Genomic DNA, 15,483 nt, shown 5'->3' with positions numbered 1-15,483 from the left:
TCAACTTGCATCAGTTTTCATCAAGAAACAACAATAGATACACAGGATGTGGAACAACAGCTGCTGCTTTATTTCTTCCCTGGTGAGGAATACTGGTTGGTTTTTCTACTTGATAATTTTAGAGTTCAAATAAACACCAGTAAGTTGATATTGGAAATTTCTAACAAGAAAGCTTTAATTTTCCTCTGCTGTCTGTAGAGAAACGTGTGCATTCATGCTGGTGTTGTTTATGCAGGGGAGATCAAGCCATGGCTGGTTTGCTCTTAACACAAACACTTGGCCACGGAGCCTCCTTTGCCAGTTGGTGCCCACCCCGTGCACTCCAATGCACTGCCCTAAATAAGGTGTTTTATTTCTCCCCTCAACCTAAAGTCCACATGGAAACCTTGTAAGTTTCTCTTTTTAGACTTACTTTCCTTTTTTTCTACTTGTTTTTGTGTGGAAAATCCCAGTAAAGGTAATGGTAAATGTCTTGCCATTCACATGACCATGGAAAATAAGTCTGCTAAGGCCTAACTTACACGGTAGCTGTGCATGATGTTTAGCTGGTGTCTGAGAGAACAGTTTATGTTTAGGCTGATAACCTTTGTTTTAATATCTTCTCGTTTTAGCATATAAGGTGTATGGTTCATAAGTGCTTTCTGATTTTTTAGTGGTATGATCTATTTTCTGCAAGCTAATTTTGTACTGCTCTACACTGTGTTACAAGTACACAAAAGCGTTATTAGTTTTGAGCTTGGCTGGGAAGCAGGAAAGGAACAGCTTCTTGATTGCTAAATGAAAATGCAGAAATGCAAGCAGGGAAAATGTGCAATAATTTGTCAAACCTTGAGGACCTCACTTGGCTCCTGAGAAGCTGTAGATAATGGATCAGTGGGGAAGATAACACTGTTGGTAATACTGAAATACTCTGGTCTCTGTGTTTCTATGAAGGTAAGGTGGTGGCATGTGCAGATTGTGTGCTCAGATGACTGCCTTGTCACCTTCTGTGACAAACAGGTCCCTTTTCTATAGCACGAGTCATTTGGATCTGTAGGGGTGGGCAAAATAGGGGCTCCAAAATGCAAAGCAATTCCTGCAGAAAAATCTGAAATTTAAGACTTAACTACTTGTGTTATTTTCAGAGCATAAAGAACTGATATTGGAGGTGTTTATGTATTCATTACATGATGGGAAACCATGACGTATTCATCATCATATCAGCACCAAAATACTAATGAAATTTCTGTGACAATCAGCTGGAGTGTTCCCCTTTTTATACACCTCATCCTTTTGCCATTCTTTGTTGCTGCAAATGTGATTTGAAGCAAACCTGAGTTTCCTGTGCTATGAACTGTCATGAGCCCCAGAGGCAGGCAGGGGCAGAGTGGCCGAGGCTGGTGGGAGGAGGTGGTGCCTGAGCAGTTGGGATCCGAGGAGGATGCTGGCATTGCCTGCCAAAGGTGACTTTCCTGGAACACTTGGAGACTTTGACAGCAGTTCTGAGACCACCCATGGCTCCCAGGCCAGCTCTGTAAGTATTCCACCCAGCAACAAGGATGCCATGGAGCTGCTCTGGCTCTGTGTCAGAGCATTTTAGCCTCAGAAGATTGAGGCCCTTGTTCTTTGCTCTCCCCACCCTGCAATGCCCTGCCACCCTGCACAGTGAGGGGAGAGCAGAGCCCTCAAATGGGCTGCTTGGTCTTGGGCTGAGCTGCCCCAATGGCTCCTGTGTTATTTCCTGTGCCTCGGGATGGCCAGCCCGAGGGAAGGCATTCCAGGAGCATCCTCGTGGCCTCTGGGAAGGGCTCACCAATAACTGCTTGTGTGTGTGGTGACCTGGCAGGGTCCTCATGGCTCTGCTTAGCTGCCTATGGGGTTTTAGGCACAAGTTTGGGAGGGTGGAGCTGCCTTTGGGAGGAGGTGTGCTCCTGGAGCCAGAGAGAGGGAGGCTCTGCTGGGCTTTGCACTCTCTGCACAGCTGCTCTTGTGAGGGACTTTTTTTTTTTTCTTCTTTTTTTTTCTTACCTGACTGAAAAAAAATTTTATTATACCAGTGACATTTCTGAGTTGTTTTGTGCTTTGAAGAGTCCTAAGGATTCCTGCTGATGCTTTTCCTGAGGGAAGCCATGCCCTACCACAGAGTCCTTCGCCTGGTCGTGCTAACGCTGTGCAGCATCCTGGTCCCTGCTGTGCTGGCAGGTAAGGAGCTTTGTTTGCATTTAAAGCCCAAAAGCATGGGAGATCCTTTACTACATTACCCCTCTCTCTTCTCCCTTCCCTGAAAACATCCCTAAATATGTAAGGGAAAGTAGCTTTGGGGGCTGCTGGTGAGCAAGAATATCTTTTCAGTGGAGAAAATCCTTTAACTTTTCCTAAGCAGAATGGCAGTAGCACCTCTTGTGAGCATTGGGGGGTGGGGGGGGTCAGTGGGCACATCAGTCAGCAGGAGATTGAAAACCTCTCAGCGGCTGATGGGACAGGCTGCCCCTCAGCTTTCAATAGCAGGAAGAAGTTACAGTTATGGAAAGAAACATTTTTCTTTGGCTAAAGCACGTGTGCCAATTCCTGGTTCCTTCTGTGCTCTGTACTGCAGCAGAGCACAGCAGCTGCTTTAGGCAGAAGTAGGGAAGTGTCCATGAAAACCTCAGTCCAGAGCCAAGTGTGCATCCTTACGGGGTTGCTCTGGAGCTGGGGCACCAGGGCAGTGCTGGAAAGGTGCCTGGCTCTGACTTGCTTTCAGTGAGGTGATGGGAAGGAGAATGGGAGAGATGCCTTGTGTAAGGCACTTTTTTTCTGGGGATTGTTACTAATTTCAGCTTTATCTGCTCCTGCCTTCAGCAGAGCTGTGCTGGCTGCAGGGAGCTGGGGGCACAGGCAGCTTCAAAGGCTGCAGGTCTGAGGTGGGTTTTACAACTGGGAAAAAACTGACTTCCAAACCCACTGCACTGATGGGCTCTGAGCATACAGGTGGAAGCTCTAATGGGGAATTGCTTCCCCCAAAGCCTTTCTTGCAGTGGAGGCGAGGCTGAAGAGATGGCTGGGGCCAAGATAACAGGCACAGCATCTGTTTTCTTGAATTTCTGTCCTGCCTTCCAAGACCTGGAGCAATGTTGTTTTGCAGTTCTCTCCCACTTTCTTCTAAGCATCTTGCCTCGCAGGGAGATCTGGCCAGCTGTCTAGCAGATCAAATTATGGAGTTCTTTTTAAAGGAGCTTTCATATGGGTAGGGAAATTCACCGCTGTGCTTGGCTGGAACATCTGTGGGTGGAGGAGCAGAATTAGTGCAGCTGATATAGTCTCCTTCTAGGACACCTTTGAAGGGAAACCTTCAAAGTAACTAAGAAATGAGCACTAAAAAGTGGATACTTCCCTTCTCAAACCATGAACTTTTTTTGTGCAGTGGAACATTAATAATTTTAACACAGTTTCAGTTTGTGCCTTGGTCTTACTCTCAGAAGCACTGGCCATGCTCTTCCCCCAAACCAGGTAAGGTCTTAATCATTAGCAGTATTTCACTCTACGGGAAGTGGTTGATTTCCAGGGAGAATTCAATCTGCTTCCTCTCCAAGCTGGGATCTCTTCTATGCCGTTTTAAATTTCCAGTATTTGGTGCATTTGCTCTGGCCCCTCTCCTTGCCAGCTTTTCCATGTGCTTGCTATGGTATTGCAGCTGTGGTTTGTGCCTGGCGCTGCCTCCCTGTGTCACTTTGCTCCTGTGATGCCCTCCCAAGTTTACTTGATCCTGTTACTGGGTGAGTTGTGCTTGTGCAGTGAGGCTTGAAGGGCTTTGGACTCGGGAGTGCAATATTCAGATCTTGGGGTGTAGGAGAGATTTTGTGCTTTCTCTGCTTTCTCTGCAGTGCTTCAGAGACGTAAGGCCTCTAACAGGTTGTTCCCTGCTCCCTCAGAGAGGACAGAGGAGGACAGAGACAGAGCCTGGACAGTAAGCCATCCCAGGAGCAGAATGATTCTCCGCTGCATTAGACGTGGAGAGTTCCTGCCCCCAGTACAGGTGCTTTGAGGAACAGTGGAACTTTTTCTGCCTTTTACTCCATTAGAAAAGGAAATTTCCGGCCTGGCTCAGACAAAGAGGGAAAGGGCACACAGACAGCTCTCTGGTCTCAGCACATACGCACACAGCCCTGCCTTTCTGTAAACAAGTTTACTTAGTATCCATCAGAACCGCAGCTCTGTGTTGCTGCACACAGGAGCTCCTGGCCTTGCCCTCCACAGGCTGCCCTTTGTGTTGCTGCTGAAGGCCTCCTTTCAGCCCAGCCCTGGCCCTGTGCCTGCCATGGCCACCTGGGGCCGGACACCCCTTGCTGGCCTCGGAGTTCACCAGCCCCTGCCCTTTCGTGTCAGCACCTCTGACTCTCCCCAGCAGAGCCCTCCAGAGTGAGCGGGAGCGGCTCTGCCTCTGAGAGCGCTGACCATGGGGTCGTGCAGACCCCATGTCCAGGATGAGTCTCCTCACCCTCCTGGCTGCTTGCTCAGCTGGTCTGATTTCCTGAACAGCATGGTCAGGGCTCTGTGACTGGTGAAAGTGTGAACTTCTCCAAGTTACGGAGCTCTTTCCAACATCACATTTGTCAAAGGTGGGGAGGCAACCAAGCACATCTTTTATCCCCTTTATCCACATCATCTGGGTGCAACAGGAAACAACCAGCTCAAGGATCTGTGACAAACCTAAGCTTTCTCCGCTTCCTCTTTCTCAAAACCCATGTGGCACGTAGGCCTAGAGCACAGGAGGATTATGAAGAGCTGATTTTTTTTTTTCCTATCAGCAAACCCAGTTTCAATTCCTGTAATGTATTCAGAGCCCCAAGTGAGGTGCGAGTTAGTATAAAGGCTTTGCAAGGCATTGGCTTCTGAATCATGTGTATGTTTGGTATTTAAACTCGCATGAGGGCTCATGAGCCTGTTTTGAGCTAATGTGGAAATATGTTTTACTGCAGTAGCATGTCAGAATGAGTCTGGGGGTGAAAAAGCAACAGAGCACACACACTAAAGACACAGGAAAACACCCTGACCAAGGACGTCTTTCTTGTGTGTCTTTGTTTTCAACTATGGGAGAATAAAAGATTATTAGGAAATTTTTAAAAGCTTAAATATTCTAGTACTTAGCAGTAAATAGGTTTTGTTTGGCAAATTTCAGGAAAAGATGTAGTTGTTCCAGCAGATCTGTCCACACTTGAACCAGGACTTTGTAAGCCCTTACTCAACCTTGCTTTTTTCCAACACTCCTTACAAATTTCTGACACTGGTATTGTCTCCTGAATAAGGAGCTAGGTTGGAGGTGGAGAATGAGGATAAGGTGCTGAAGTCAGTTTGTGTGAAGGTGACTATTGGCCACTGGCAAGTAACCTTCAGAGACAGTGATGTGGTGTGGCCACATCTGCCTGCTTAAAGGTCTTACAGTTGGCCTGTGGGGAGGGTCTGGTTCCTTCAGATTTGGTTGGCATCCCCCGGGGCTGTCACTTGTAGAGACTGTTCGGTCTAACCTTTCAGTCACTGAGTACCTGGGGTACTGGCTACCACATCACTGTACTGGCAGCTCACCCCACCTTCTTCTTTCTGAGCATGGAAATAGCAGTGCTGTCAAGTTGCCTTTGCCATTATCCCCTCTAGATCTCTCTATGGCCCATGTGTCTGGAGTTCCACTGGCCCCTGCATGACTTGGAAAACTCATCATGTATTTTTTATGGTAACTGATATTTGGTTCCCATTTCCTCATCTCAGTTATAACTAACCTGTGCTGGAGAGAGGAAGAAGACAGTGCAGCAAAGAGATTTCCCTAAAGACAATCTGTAGCATTAATATGTGGGAAGGAAGAACTACCATCATCCACCTGGCCTTCTGCAAAACACTAATAGTTTTAGTCCATTTTGTCCAGTTCCATCTCCAGTAAAGTGCCAATAAGATTATTGCATGTTGTTCTCCTAAGTGTTCTCCAGCTGTATTTCTCATGAAAAGGCTTTTACTGTTAGTCTGAAAGCAACAGTTGCCCTCAGCTTCTGTTTCAGTGCTCAGCCAGAGCTAACGCTGGGGAAGAGCTCATTTGTGCCAGGGTCTGGAGGCTTCCCTCCCTGCGGAGCAGCCGGCACTGAGGCACAGAGCCTCGGCAGTGGTGGGTCACTCGTGTGCCTCAGCAGCCTGGCAGCCCCTCCAAGTGCCCCCGGCTGCCCCTGCAGAGTCCCTCCAGGGCAAGCAAACCACGTGAGTGTGCCACGGGAGTTTTCTAGAGGTGGGACTGATCCTGAGACTGATGGCAGCACAGCTAATGCGTGGCTTTCTCCCATGTATTAAGCATCTGCTCTGTGATGGATGATGTATTTTGAGTGTGTTTCTTGCTAGTTCTTTATTTCTGCAAAATTCTTGGATGAACAGGAAAGCCATGCACTACCTTACCTTCGATATTTAGTTTCCAGCTCTTGGTTGCACTCCCTCCCTGGAGATGGTAGCCGTGTTTGGGTGTTTTTACACGCAAAGTTAAGATTGCTGTTTTCTTGCCCCATGGCCATGGAGCTTCCCTTCAACTTTGTCCTGTCCTTGGGAAGGGCTGCTGCTGGCTCCAGAAATGTCACTGAGGCAGTTGTTGAGGTTCACAGGCCACGTCCCCCTCATCACAGTCAGAATGCCAGCGACAGTGTGGGCAGGAAGGCCTGGCCACTCTGGTGCTGCTTTCTCTGTGGATCATGTTTAGATCCTCGTCTCCTGCTCATGCACAGAGAAACTGAGCCTGGGAAGAACAGGACTTGGGGTGGTCACCCAAAACATCAGCAGCAGAGCAGAGAACTGAACTTCCTGGACTGGGTCCCCTGCCTGTAGATAGACTCTCTCCAGATTCTATCCAAGAGATGACTGGAAAAGGCCCTTGTGTCTCACTTGGAGACATAAGATCTTACTAATAGTGTGCATGCGTTGGGGTTTGGTACCTGACACAAACTCTGTCCTTCCCATCACTTTTCTTGCTTTTACCAGGGGACTGAAATGGGATTGTGGCATTTGATGTGGGTCCATTAGAGATCTTCCACTCCCAGCCACCAGCTGTGTGGCTGACGCTCCTTGGGACTGTCAGGGAAGCAGGTGTGAAACCTCTGCTTGTTAAAGAAACCTGCTTGGATGCATGAGGATGGGTGGATGGGTGCTTGGGCTTCTCAGCTGGAGGAGTGGAGGCATGTGAAGACATGAGCTTTTAGGTTAGGAGGGAAAATCAAAGGAGAGACCTGGAGAGAACAGTGCTGTTATGAGCAGACATTTCCCAGGCTGCAGCAATGGGCTCTGGAGGAACCTGCCTCTTGTTTTACGCTCCCCCACCTTGTGTGCTCACAGCAGGGCCCTTGGCACCTGTTCCAGCAGCATTGAGGGGCAGGAGCTGCAAAGGGGACCAGCACTGAGCCCTGGCTCCTGGGGAGGCTCAGCTGCAGGTATTTCAATGTGTGTGCAGGAATCTGCTGCTGCCTCTGAGCTCACAACTGTTCCTGAGGCACCAGACCTGACTGAAAGGGGTTGTGTTTCCCTGGGCTGAAGTGCTGGTAGGATAAAACCACAAGAACTTGGGACAGCAAATGCATGCTAAGCATATTCTGTCTTTTCTGTGCGGGCAAACTGAAAGTGTGTGTCAGTTGGATGAGGGGAATTAACAAAATACATATCCAGCAGCCATCTAAGTTTTTAAAAATAGCAGAGATCATAAATGAATTAGACTGTTTCCTCTGTATTTGGCTATCAAAAATGAGCTCTGTGCCCTGTTTAAAGAGAGCTGCCAGAAATTTCAGGAGTTAGATGTACTTGAGAACAGGAGAGACTTTCTGGCACCTCTGGGTCTCGTGGCACCTGTGGGACCTTTGCACTATGGCTAGAAGAGATAGTGCTCCCTCCTCATCCCTTTGAGAGCAGGGATTGGGAAGACCCAGCCCAGGTCATACAGTCTCCCTGGATGGTGCCTGCATCTGTTACAGATCATCTGAGCTAACACCAGTCCCTGGTCACACGCAAGGCATACATGCAGCTCTGGAGAAAAAAAACATTCGTGGGAAAGGAAGCAACACTGTCCTCCCAGCACTGCGTTCCTCTGCCAGGTGGGGACAGTGGCAGTGTTGGTTCTGGTCCAGGGGGGTGTTGACAGAATCACGAAGGTCACGGCTGGAGTGTGGCTGTGTGGAGTTCCTCCCTTACAAAAGCAGCCTGGAACCAGGGCTTCCAAAGCATTCCATATGTTTGGTCTGTTGCTGAACCAACAGCTTCCCCACGCCACTGTTGCCAGCTAAATAGCCCAGCTCTGCTTGGTTCTCTCCTGCTTAGCTACTTTTGCTCACTGAATTCTGTATTTCCTCTTGTTCCATTCTCTGGCTGTGAAACCACAGGATTTAAAGTAGAGAGGTCCCCTGGAAATGGCACTTTGTGGAGGAGCCGTGGGATGGGATATGATTCTTTAGCTCTGCTGGTTGGTTTTGCAGCACAGGTTGGGAAGGGCCCTGCAAAGGCTCAGGTGTTTGTGGGGAGCTCTTGTGGAACACAAACCTCTGTGTGCTTGTACAGGGGAGCTGAGATGCCACCTCTGATGCAGAGACCACGGATGTACCAAGTGTGTGAGGACACTGCATTCTCTGCTATAGCCAGCTTTGGTGGGTTCCTGCCTGGGTCTAACTGGCACAGGCTGCACACTGGGAACTTGTCTCTGTCGATGCTCATTGGGCCAGGGTTAAACCTGGCAGTTGTCTCGCTGGACACTCTGTAGCTTTTCTGCCTGTTGAAAGAGCTTTCAAAATGAGTCTAGAACTTTGCTGTGTTCCGAAGATTGTGGAATAGCTCTGGCCATGGTGGGAGCTCCTCTTTGATGCAAACCCTGCAGTAAGTTCTCAGTGGGTTTGTACCGGCAGGGAAATGTGAGTGTTTTGGCCCTCCTGTTCCAGGGAGGGATCTTAAGGGAGAACAAAGTGTGGTGCAGCCCATTAATGAGGATTCTTTGCTCTCCCCCCACAGCACCTTCTGTCCACAGGAGGCAAGGAGGGCTCCAGGCATTTAAAGATGGGGCTGGTACTGCCAAGATGTGCTGCTGCCATCTCTCTTCCTGGGCCACAGAGAGCCTGGGACAAGTCTTCAAGTGCCCCTGGTACACCAAGGTTCACATGCCAGAGCTGGGGTGCTTAGGGATACCTCTGTGCTTTGCCCCAGGGAGCCCGGGCTGCTTACTGCAGCTCTTGACGCCATGTTCCCCAGTCCTGATAACCATTGTGTCAGTTCAGGAGGGCCCTGGCAGTGAATGTTGTTCGTTTTTTCTCACCCCTGTTTTTTCCCCATCCCAGTGCAACATTCCCAGCGGTTTCGGCAGGGAGCTGTGGAATGTCTCCTGCTCCTGCCAGAGCCCACCTTAACAAGGCTGGGCATTGACAGGGAGCACTCGCTGAGCCACACACAGGGAGGGCTCTCTGGCTTGGTCTCTGACCCACGGCAGGAAGGAATAACAGGAGACGAGTGGTAACATTAAACAGAGCCCAGCCTGGCTTTCATCTCCCCGGTATGGCGGGGGTGCAGCAGGGGGAAGTTGAGGCTCTGGGGTCCTGTCTGGGGGAGCCATGTCCTGTGCTGTGCCAGCACCTCCAGCATCCTGCACTGCACGGGCTGGTGGTGCAGGACAAAAGGGCCCTGAGATGATATGAATATGGCCAGCGCAGGTGGTCCAGTGGCCTCTGCCTGTTAGCAGTGTGACAGCCCTTCCCAGCCCAGTCTCAAGGGCATCCATGAGCAAGCCAGCTGAAGATGTTCATGTGGGGCCTGTTTGTGCATGAGCAGAGGTTGCAGGGTGTCAGGGCACTCTGTGTTGTCCCATGTAGGTTGCCACAGAAGCACATTGCCTTTGGCTGCTCTGGGTGTGGGTTCAGCAGAGGTGGTGTCTCCTCGGAGGAGAGCTCTGCCACACCGGAGTTCTCAGCCCTCAGGTCACCCACCGTTCATCCAGCCCGGGGACACCTGGCAGGCAGCTGAGGCCCAGGGACCTGCTGAGCTGTGGTTGTCACTAGTAGCCTGACTGGGCCCCCGTGCCCGTGGGTGCTTTTCTTCCAGCAGAGTACCCACAGGACCCGGTCCCCACCTTCTGGAACGAGCCGCCCGAGCTGCCCTCTGGAGCCGGTCCCTTCGACGCTGCTGCCACCACCACCGCCCGGCTGTCAGATGCCACTGCCTTCCCCCCGTACACCTCCGAGCTGGAGCCCGAGGACACCACCCACCTGCACCGGCTGGACACAGGGGACGGTGAGTGACTGCGAGAGGGACTGCCCGGGCTCACTCCCGCAGCAGCCTGGGACGTCCTCACAGATTTGCTCCCTGCGGGCCTGTCACCTCCCGGGAGGGTTTAAAGCCACACTGCTGGGGAGGGGGAAGGTTGCCTTTATTGCCTGCTCATGGAAACTTCCCTGCTGAAAAACCTCTGCTGCAGAGCTCTTGCCAGCCCCAAGATGGCTCCAAGACGCTTCTTCCTGCCCCATGACCTGTCATGGCAGGCACCTGCCCTGAAAAGAAAACTGCCCTGAGTGTAGGTAGGGCTCTCCAGGACAGAATGTGCCAGGAGCTCCCTGAACAGGGAGCATGAGTGCCTTTCCTGGCTCACAGCTCCTGACTGACAGCAAGCACAAGCTGAGATGTGGTCCTGCTGCAAGCAAAGCAATTCTTCCAGTGTGTTAGCAGGAAAGCAGGGCACCACTGATCCACTTTGTGCAACTGTGCTTGTCACTGGGAGCTGGCTGAGGTGGTGGTGGCTGGCTACAGCCCCCTGCTCAAAGGTGCACAGGATGATACCTGGGATGTGGCCAGTGCAGGGAGCCCCAGGATGGAGTGTGGCCTGATGCTGGGGATGCACTGGGTGTGGGGAGATCCTTGCAGCCCTCCCATCTGAGCCCCACTGCCTCTGCTGACCTCATGCCTTTTTCTCTCTGCCTGCAGGCTCACTGGGGCCTGGAGCTATTGGTGCCATTGTCATCGCCTCCCTCCTGGGTACATCTGTGCTTGTGGCCTTGGTTGTCATCACACTGAGAAAGTTCTCGGCCTCCTGAACTCAATAAAACATTTTTGTTACACAACTGGCCTGTCTCCAGCCCTCAACTGCTCCTGAACTGTCTGCCTGGGGCCCTGGGAGAAATGGTGCCACAGATACAGGAAAAGCACTGCAGGCCCTGTGCTGGACAGCCAGGCTGCATCAACTGCTCATTGCCCTTGGTGTGTGTGTATCTCCTGGGTGGCACAGACCTAGCAGGGCCTGTCAACCCCACTCAGGAGGAACCTGTGGCAGTGTGTCACTTTGAGAAGGGAGCTCAAAAGAGCCCTTCTGGGTGATGGTAACAATGTTGGGCATCACTCTGCACAGCTTTCCTAGGGAAGGGTTGTTCATGGGTGTAAGCCACCCCAAGTTCATGTGCAACCCCATTTTGACTCACTGCATTTGGGCCAGTTGCACCAGAGGAGACTGGAGAGGAGGCAAGTGATCAGTTTGGGGGAGGAAGGAGACACACAAGTGTTTTGGTGCTGGCTTGCTCAGCTACATTTTATCACACGGAAGAAATAGACAACAAGAAGTTCCCCTCAGTTCACTGAGGCAGCCTGGCAAGGGCTGGGGAGCTCCAGCCCGTGCTTGTGGGCCCCAGGCCTGGCCCTGTACAACACTGGAGATCACGGAGATGGAGGCGTGCAGGGCTGGGTCTGAGGAAGTAACACTGGATCCCATTCAGTGAAAACGGCACAGCCTGTGCGTGGGGTCTGGAGTCCTATGGAATCACAACGGAGCAGGAGGGGCTGGAGCAATCCCAGGGCTTGGTGGTGAGTGGTGGAACAGGGCACAGCAGCACTGAGCCCCTCTCCCTGGAGAAGTGCTGTGAGGAGCTGGCATCCTGGCTATGGCAAACTGGTGAAGCATCTGATGGGCAAGGGAGCATTTCTGTGCTGTGAGAAACATGCCAGGCAGGCACGTGGGGCTGCAGGCCTGTGCTGGACTGGGCTGGCTGCTGGGCTGCAAAGCTGGATGCTGTGAGATGAGGTGATTTCTCAGGCAATTTTAAGAAATTCCTAGAGCTGGAGCTCTTCTGGGGTTTGCACTAGTGAATTTGTGGCTGTTGCAAGGTTTGGATCCTGAGCTGGAGGTTTGGTTATCTCAGAAAGGTGACTGTGGGGTGCTGCTGGAGGAACCTGGCTTGGAGTGTCCCCATTAAATCTGCTTACTGTACCAGGAAGGCTGCAAGTCCTTCCTGGCCCAGCTCTGGGGCTGGGCAGTGACCGGGAACTACTGGCTAGTATGAACTTCCCACAGCTGGCCAAGGCAGCACAGCCCTGCTGGCTGTTCTCACATGCTAATGGAGTGGCACTGAATGAAGAATGCCTTCTTCCCCCTTCACTGCTGTGGCTCCCACCACTTTGGTCCTGGGTGCTGGCTCTGGGCTGGCTGGCCCAAGGCTGTGTGGTGTCAGTAGGGACAGCCTTGGAACCCACCTCAGCTGTGTTCAGCCTCAAACTGCACACCCCATGTAGTCCAAAGAGCAGTTCTGTAGCCTCCCTTCATAGCTTCCAAGCTCCTGCTTTCTCCCCACATTCCTGCTGGCATCGCTGTGCTCCTCCTGTCCATGCCCGTGGCCTCTGTGTGGCTCTGTTGGCAGCTGCTCTCTGTCCCCCCTCTGAGCACAACCATAGCACAGCCAGAGCATAAATCAGTACAGGCTACAATGCCTGGAAGACAATCCTTTGCCATGTTACAGAAAGGTGCCAAATAATTGATTTTCCTAATGGATGCTGGCTTAGGCCCAGCTTGTGGCTGAGAGGCCCTCAGCCACGTGTGGGACAGTTGAACAAGGGGTGGCTGCTGTGGGTCTGTCCCCCACGCTGCTCTCAGTGCTGTGCCTGGGGCTTCATGAGTTGCTCAGTGCCACAGCAGGAAGGAGTGATGAGCTGGCTCTGCTGGCCACAAGACTCGCATATTTACATGGAGGTGAGCCTGTACAGGGAGGCTGGTGGGGGTGGGTTATGAGCATGCAGGCAGCGGTTGCTGGGCCTCCCAGAGCACATAGGACAGCAGCTCCCAGCTAAGGTCACTCACCTGCTGTGTGGCAGCTGGGGCTGCTGGTGCTCCAATGGTTTGTGTGGTGTGCGAGATGGCGCTGGCACAGCCACCCCTGCTCTGGCCTTAGCAGCAGGGCGTAGCAAAGACCACAAGTGCACGATCAACCAGGAAAGGTTCTGCAATGGCCCTGCAGAAGGAGGAAGGCTGTGGTAGAGGGGGCTGAGCCATGGGACAGTGTCCAGATGTGCTTCAAGGTTGGCAGGCAGAGATGTGGGCCAGAGCTGGCAAGGCTGGGCTGCTGCTGGAGAAGAGCTGGGTGTGGAGCACTGCAGAGCATTTGAATGGAAGCAGATCGAGGATCTGCCTGTGGGAATGAGCCCAGCAGCTTCACAGCAGGACTAGGGTGGTGGAGCTCCTGGACCTCATCCCAGCCTGTTGTCAATGAGCTCTGAGAGAGTTGAGACTGCTGCTTGACCTCAGTTCTGCCCCTGTGAGATACTGGGTTCAGAGCACTCCAGACTTGGAAGGTAGCAATGAGCTGTTCATGCTTAAACCGGGTGATATCAATTGCTTGTTTGTGGCCACTGCCTTTCTCAAGCAGCCTGAGCCAGCCCAAGCCAGCACTTGTGGCTCATCTGGCCAGCACCTGGTGGCCTTTGGGCAGTGTCCGTTGAGCTCATGCTCTTTGGGGCTTTACAGAACACTTGGAAAAGGGTTATTTACAGTTTAAAGCGCTGATCTCCAGGAAAGGACCAGTGCTTCTGGGGGGCCTAGGAATGACAGTCTGTTTGTTCATGGGTCTGCATGCCTTGTCCGGTGCACCAGGTCCCCCACAGTGTCCCACAGCTGCCAACTCCTCCCAGCTGGCAGCCTCTGTCTTCTGCCTCCCTGAGGCACTCCAGATGCTTGGGGATGCTGGTTGTCATTGGCGGTTTCTGCTGCCCAGTTTTCTTCTCTGACTGTCATCTGACTTGTGCACCCGGAAACACTCCTTCAGGTTCTGGGCTCGGATTTTGGGGTTCAGGATCTCCTCCCCCATAGAACTGGGGAACCAGCCCCTCTCCTGGTCATGAAGACGTTCCCCAAATATCCAGCCTGAGTATAGACAGAGATAGGCATAAGTGGGGAAGGACTGGCCCTTGCTCCTGCACAGTTGTGCAGTTGTGGGACAGTTGTGCTGGAAAGAACCATTGAAGCTGGCAGAGCTTTCTGGAAGCTACTCAGACACCTGTACTGGAGCAGACCCAGGCTGTCCATCCAGCAAGGCCTTCTCACCTGAGCAGCATTGTGTGAGGACAACTGGCTCAAGGGATGCCAGCAGGCATTGCTGCCACCAAGTGCCCTCTGCTGTCCCTGGAGCCACAGGAGTGGTCCTCAGCAGACATCCAATGTGACTGAGACCACCAGCTACAAGAGTACCCCAGAGAGTAGGACCACGTGGCTGTGAAGCATCATGAAGGCCAGAATAGCACTGGATTATATCTGGAGTGGCTGTGCTAGCTCTACCATGGCTCACAGCTGGTGCTGGGAGACTGTGCCAGTGTTGCCACAACTTAGGCAACCTGGATTGGCTATTAGGAGAAAGTAACTTTCTTCTCTGGCTGTGATGCTGATGCCAGAGCCTCTCCCTGGCTGGAGGGAGAGACTTACAGCTGCTTGCCTGTAGCAAACCCATCCTTCCACAGGGACTCCCAACCCATCCCTATACCATCCCCATACCATCATCTGTCTTGTCCAGGATGTTGAGGACATCAGCCAGTTCTAAGGAGAGCTCATCAGGTTGCTGGGCCACGTACGGGTGGACACACTGGATCTGTGGGCAGTCTGCCAAGGAACAGGGCAAAAGTGAGGGATGGACTGGGATGGAGCCCCTTGAAGAACAGCACGGCTTGGGTGGCTGTAGCCCCATGAGCTCTGCACATGGTCCCTCTGATCTGGTAAGGGCCTCTGGGGAAACCAGGGAGTGCCCCAGCCACAGGTACTGGGGAAGCAACTCTTGGGAAGGGAGCCGGGTTCATGTCACCACCACAGTGCTAGCCATGAGCAGCCAGCCATGAGCAGCCTGGATGGGAGGGAGAGTGCTGGTGCAGCCCAGCCCAGGTTGGAGGGGTTGAGGTCAGGGCCAGGCCCAGAGACAAGCAGGTATTGATGGTGGAAAAGGAGGGGAGCCCAGGGGAGGGTTCAGCATAGGTCCCAGATATGTGGCTGCACTGAGATCAGGCAGAATAAGGTGCCCCGGGGTAGGGGTGAAGAGCTCCCAGCTCCCATGCTGTGTCTCTTACCAACAAGTCTGGATGTAAATGAAACAAATTTGGTTCTCCGGTTTGGGGCTAGTGAAATCATCCAGCGCTTCATTTCACTCCTGGACAGGGGAGACAAACCAAAGCTGTGAACATGCAACAACTACATCTCTAGTTCTTCTGCCCAGCCAGTTCTGGACTTCATGTTCCTCCACCCAG

At 52.2% G+C, this 15,483-nt stretch overlaps 2 protein-coding genes across 9 annotated transcripts in view; one reads left to right on the top strand and one right to left on the bottom strand.

Annotated features, from left to right (window-relative positions):
- Positions 1-11,060, top strand: SNORC (secondary ossification center associated regulator of chondrocyte maturation). 4 transcript variants are annotated; one of them, XM_053986911.1, is made up of 4 exons: positions 1-82; positions 2,068-2,181; positions 10,048-10,236; positions 10,924-11,060. In XM_053986911.1, exons 2-4 carry the CDS (start codon positions 2,088-2,090, stop codon positions 11,031-11,033), a joined length of 393 nt encoding a protein of 130 aa, XP_053842886.1. In that variant the 5' UTR covers positions 1-82; positions 2,068-2,087; the 3' UTR covers positions 11,034-11,060. The 4 variants fall into 4 exon arrangements, with proteins under 4 accessions (XP_053842886.1, XP_053842884.1, XP_053842887.1 ...); XM_053986909.1 differs by having other exon boundaries at positions 1-1,513; XM_053986910.1 differs by having other exon boundaries at positions 72-82; positions 236-2,181.
- A 432-nt stretch (positions 11,061-11,492) lies between these two features.
- NGEF (neuronal guanine nucleotide exchange factor) overlaps positions 11,493-15,483 on the bottom strand; it is a 37,491-nt gene continuing 33,500 nt past the window's right edge. For all 5 annotated transcript variants that reach the window (XM_053986653.1, XM_053986654.1, XM_053986657.1 and 2 more), the window contains 3 exons: positions 15,307-15,386; positions 14,744-14,848; positions 11,493-14,119 (listed from right to left, as the gene is read on the bottom strand). In XM_053986653.1, coding sequence (XP_053842628.1) covers positions 13,947-14,119; positions 14,744-14,848; positions 15,307-15,386 — 358 coding nt within the window. In that variant the 3' untranslated portion in view covers positions 11,493-13,946. The remainder of the gene's footprint in view (positions 14,120-14,743; positions 14,849-15,306; positions 15,387-15,483) is intronic.

Source organism: Vidua macroura, chromosome 10, assembly GCF_024509145.1.
Source record: "Vidua macroura isolate BioBank_ID:100142 chromosome 10, ASM2450914v1, whole genome shotgun sequence".
Lineage (NCBI taxonomy): Eukaryota > Metazoa > Chordata > Aves > Passeriformes > Viduidae > Vidua > Vidua macroura.
The sequence above is the reverse complement of the archived record's forward strand: the minus strand, read 5'-3'. Positions and strand labels throughout refer to the sequence as shown.

Bases quoted from the DNA above. Each gene is read 5' to 3' on its own strand.
- SNORC (XM_053986911.1), top strand. From the start codon at position 2,088: ATGCTTTTCCTGAGGGAAGCCATGCCCTACCACAGAGTCCTTCGCCTG. The intron at 2,182-10,047 runs GTAAGGAGCTTT...CTTTTCTTCCAG, and splicing joins GGTCCCTGCTGTGCTGGCAG to CAGAGTACCCACAGGACCCG. The intron at 10,237-10,923 runs GTGAGTGACTGC...CTCTGCCTGCAG, and splicing joins CCGGCTGGACACAGGGGACG to GCTCACTGGGGCCTGGAGCT.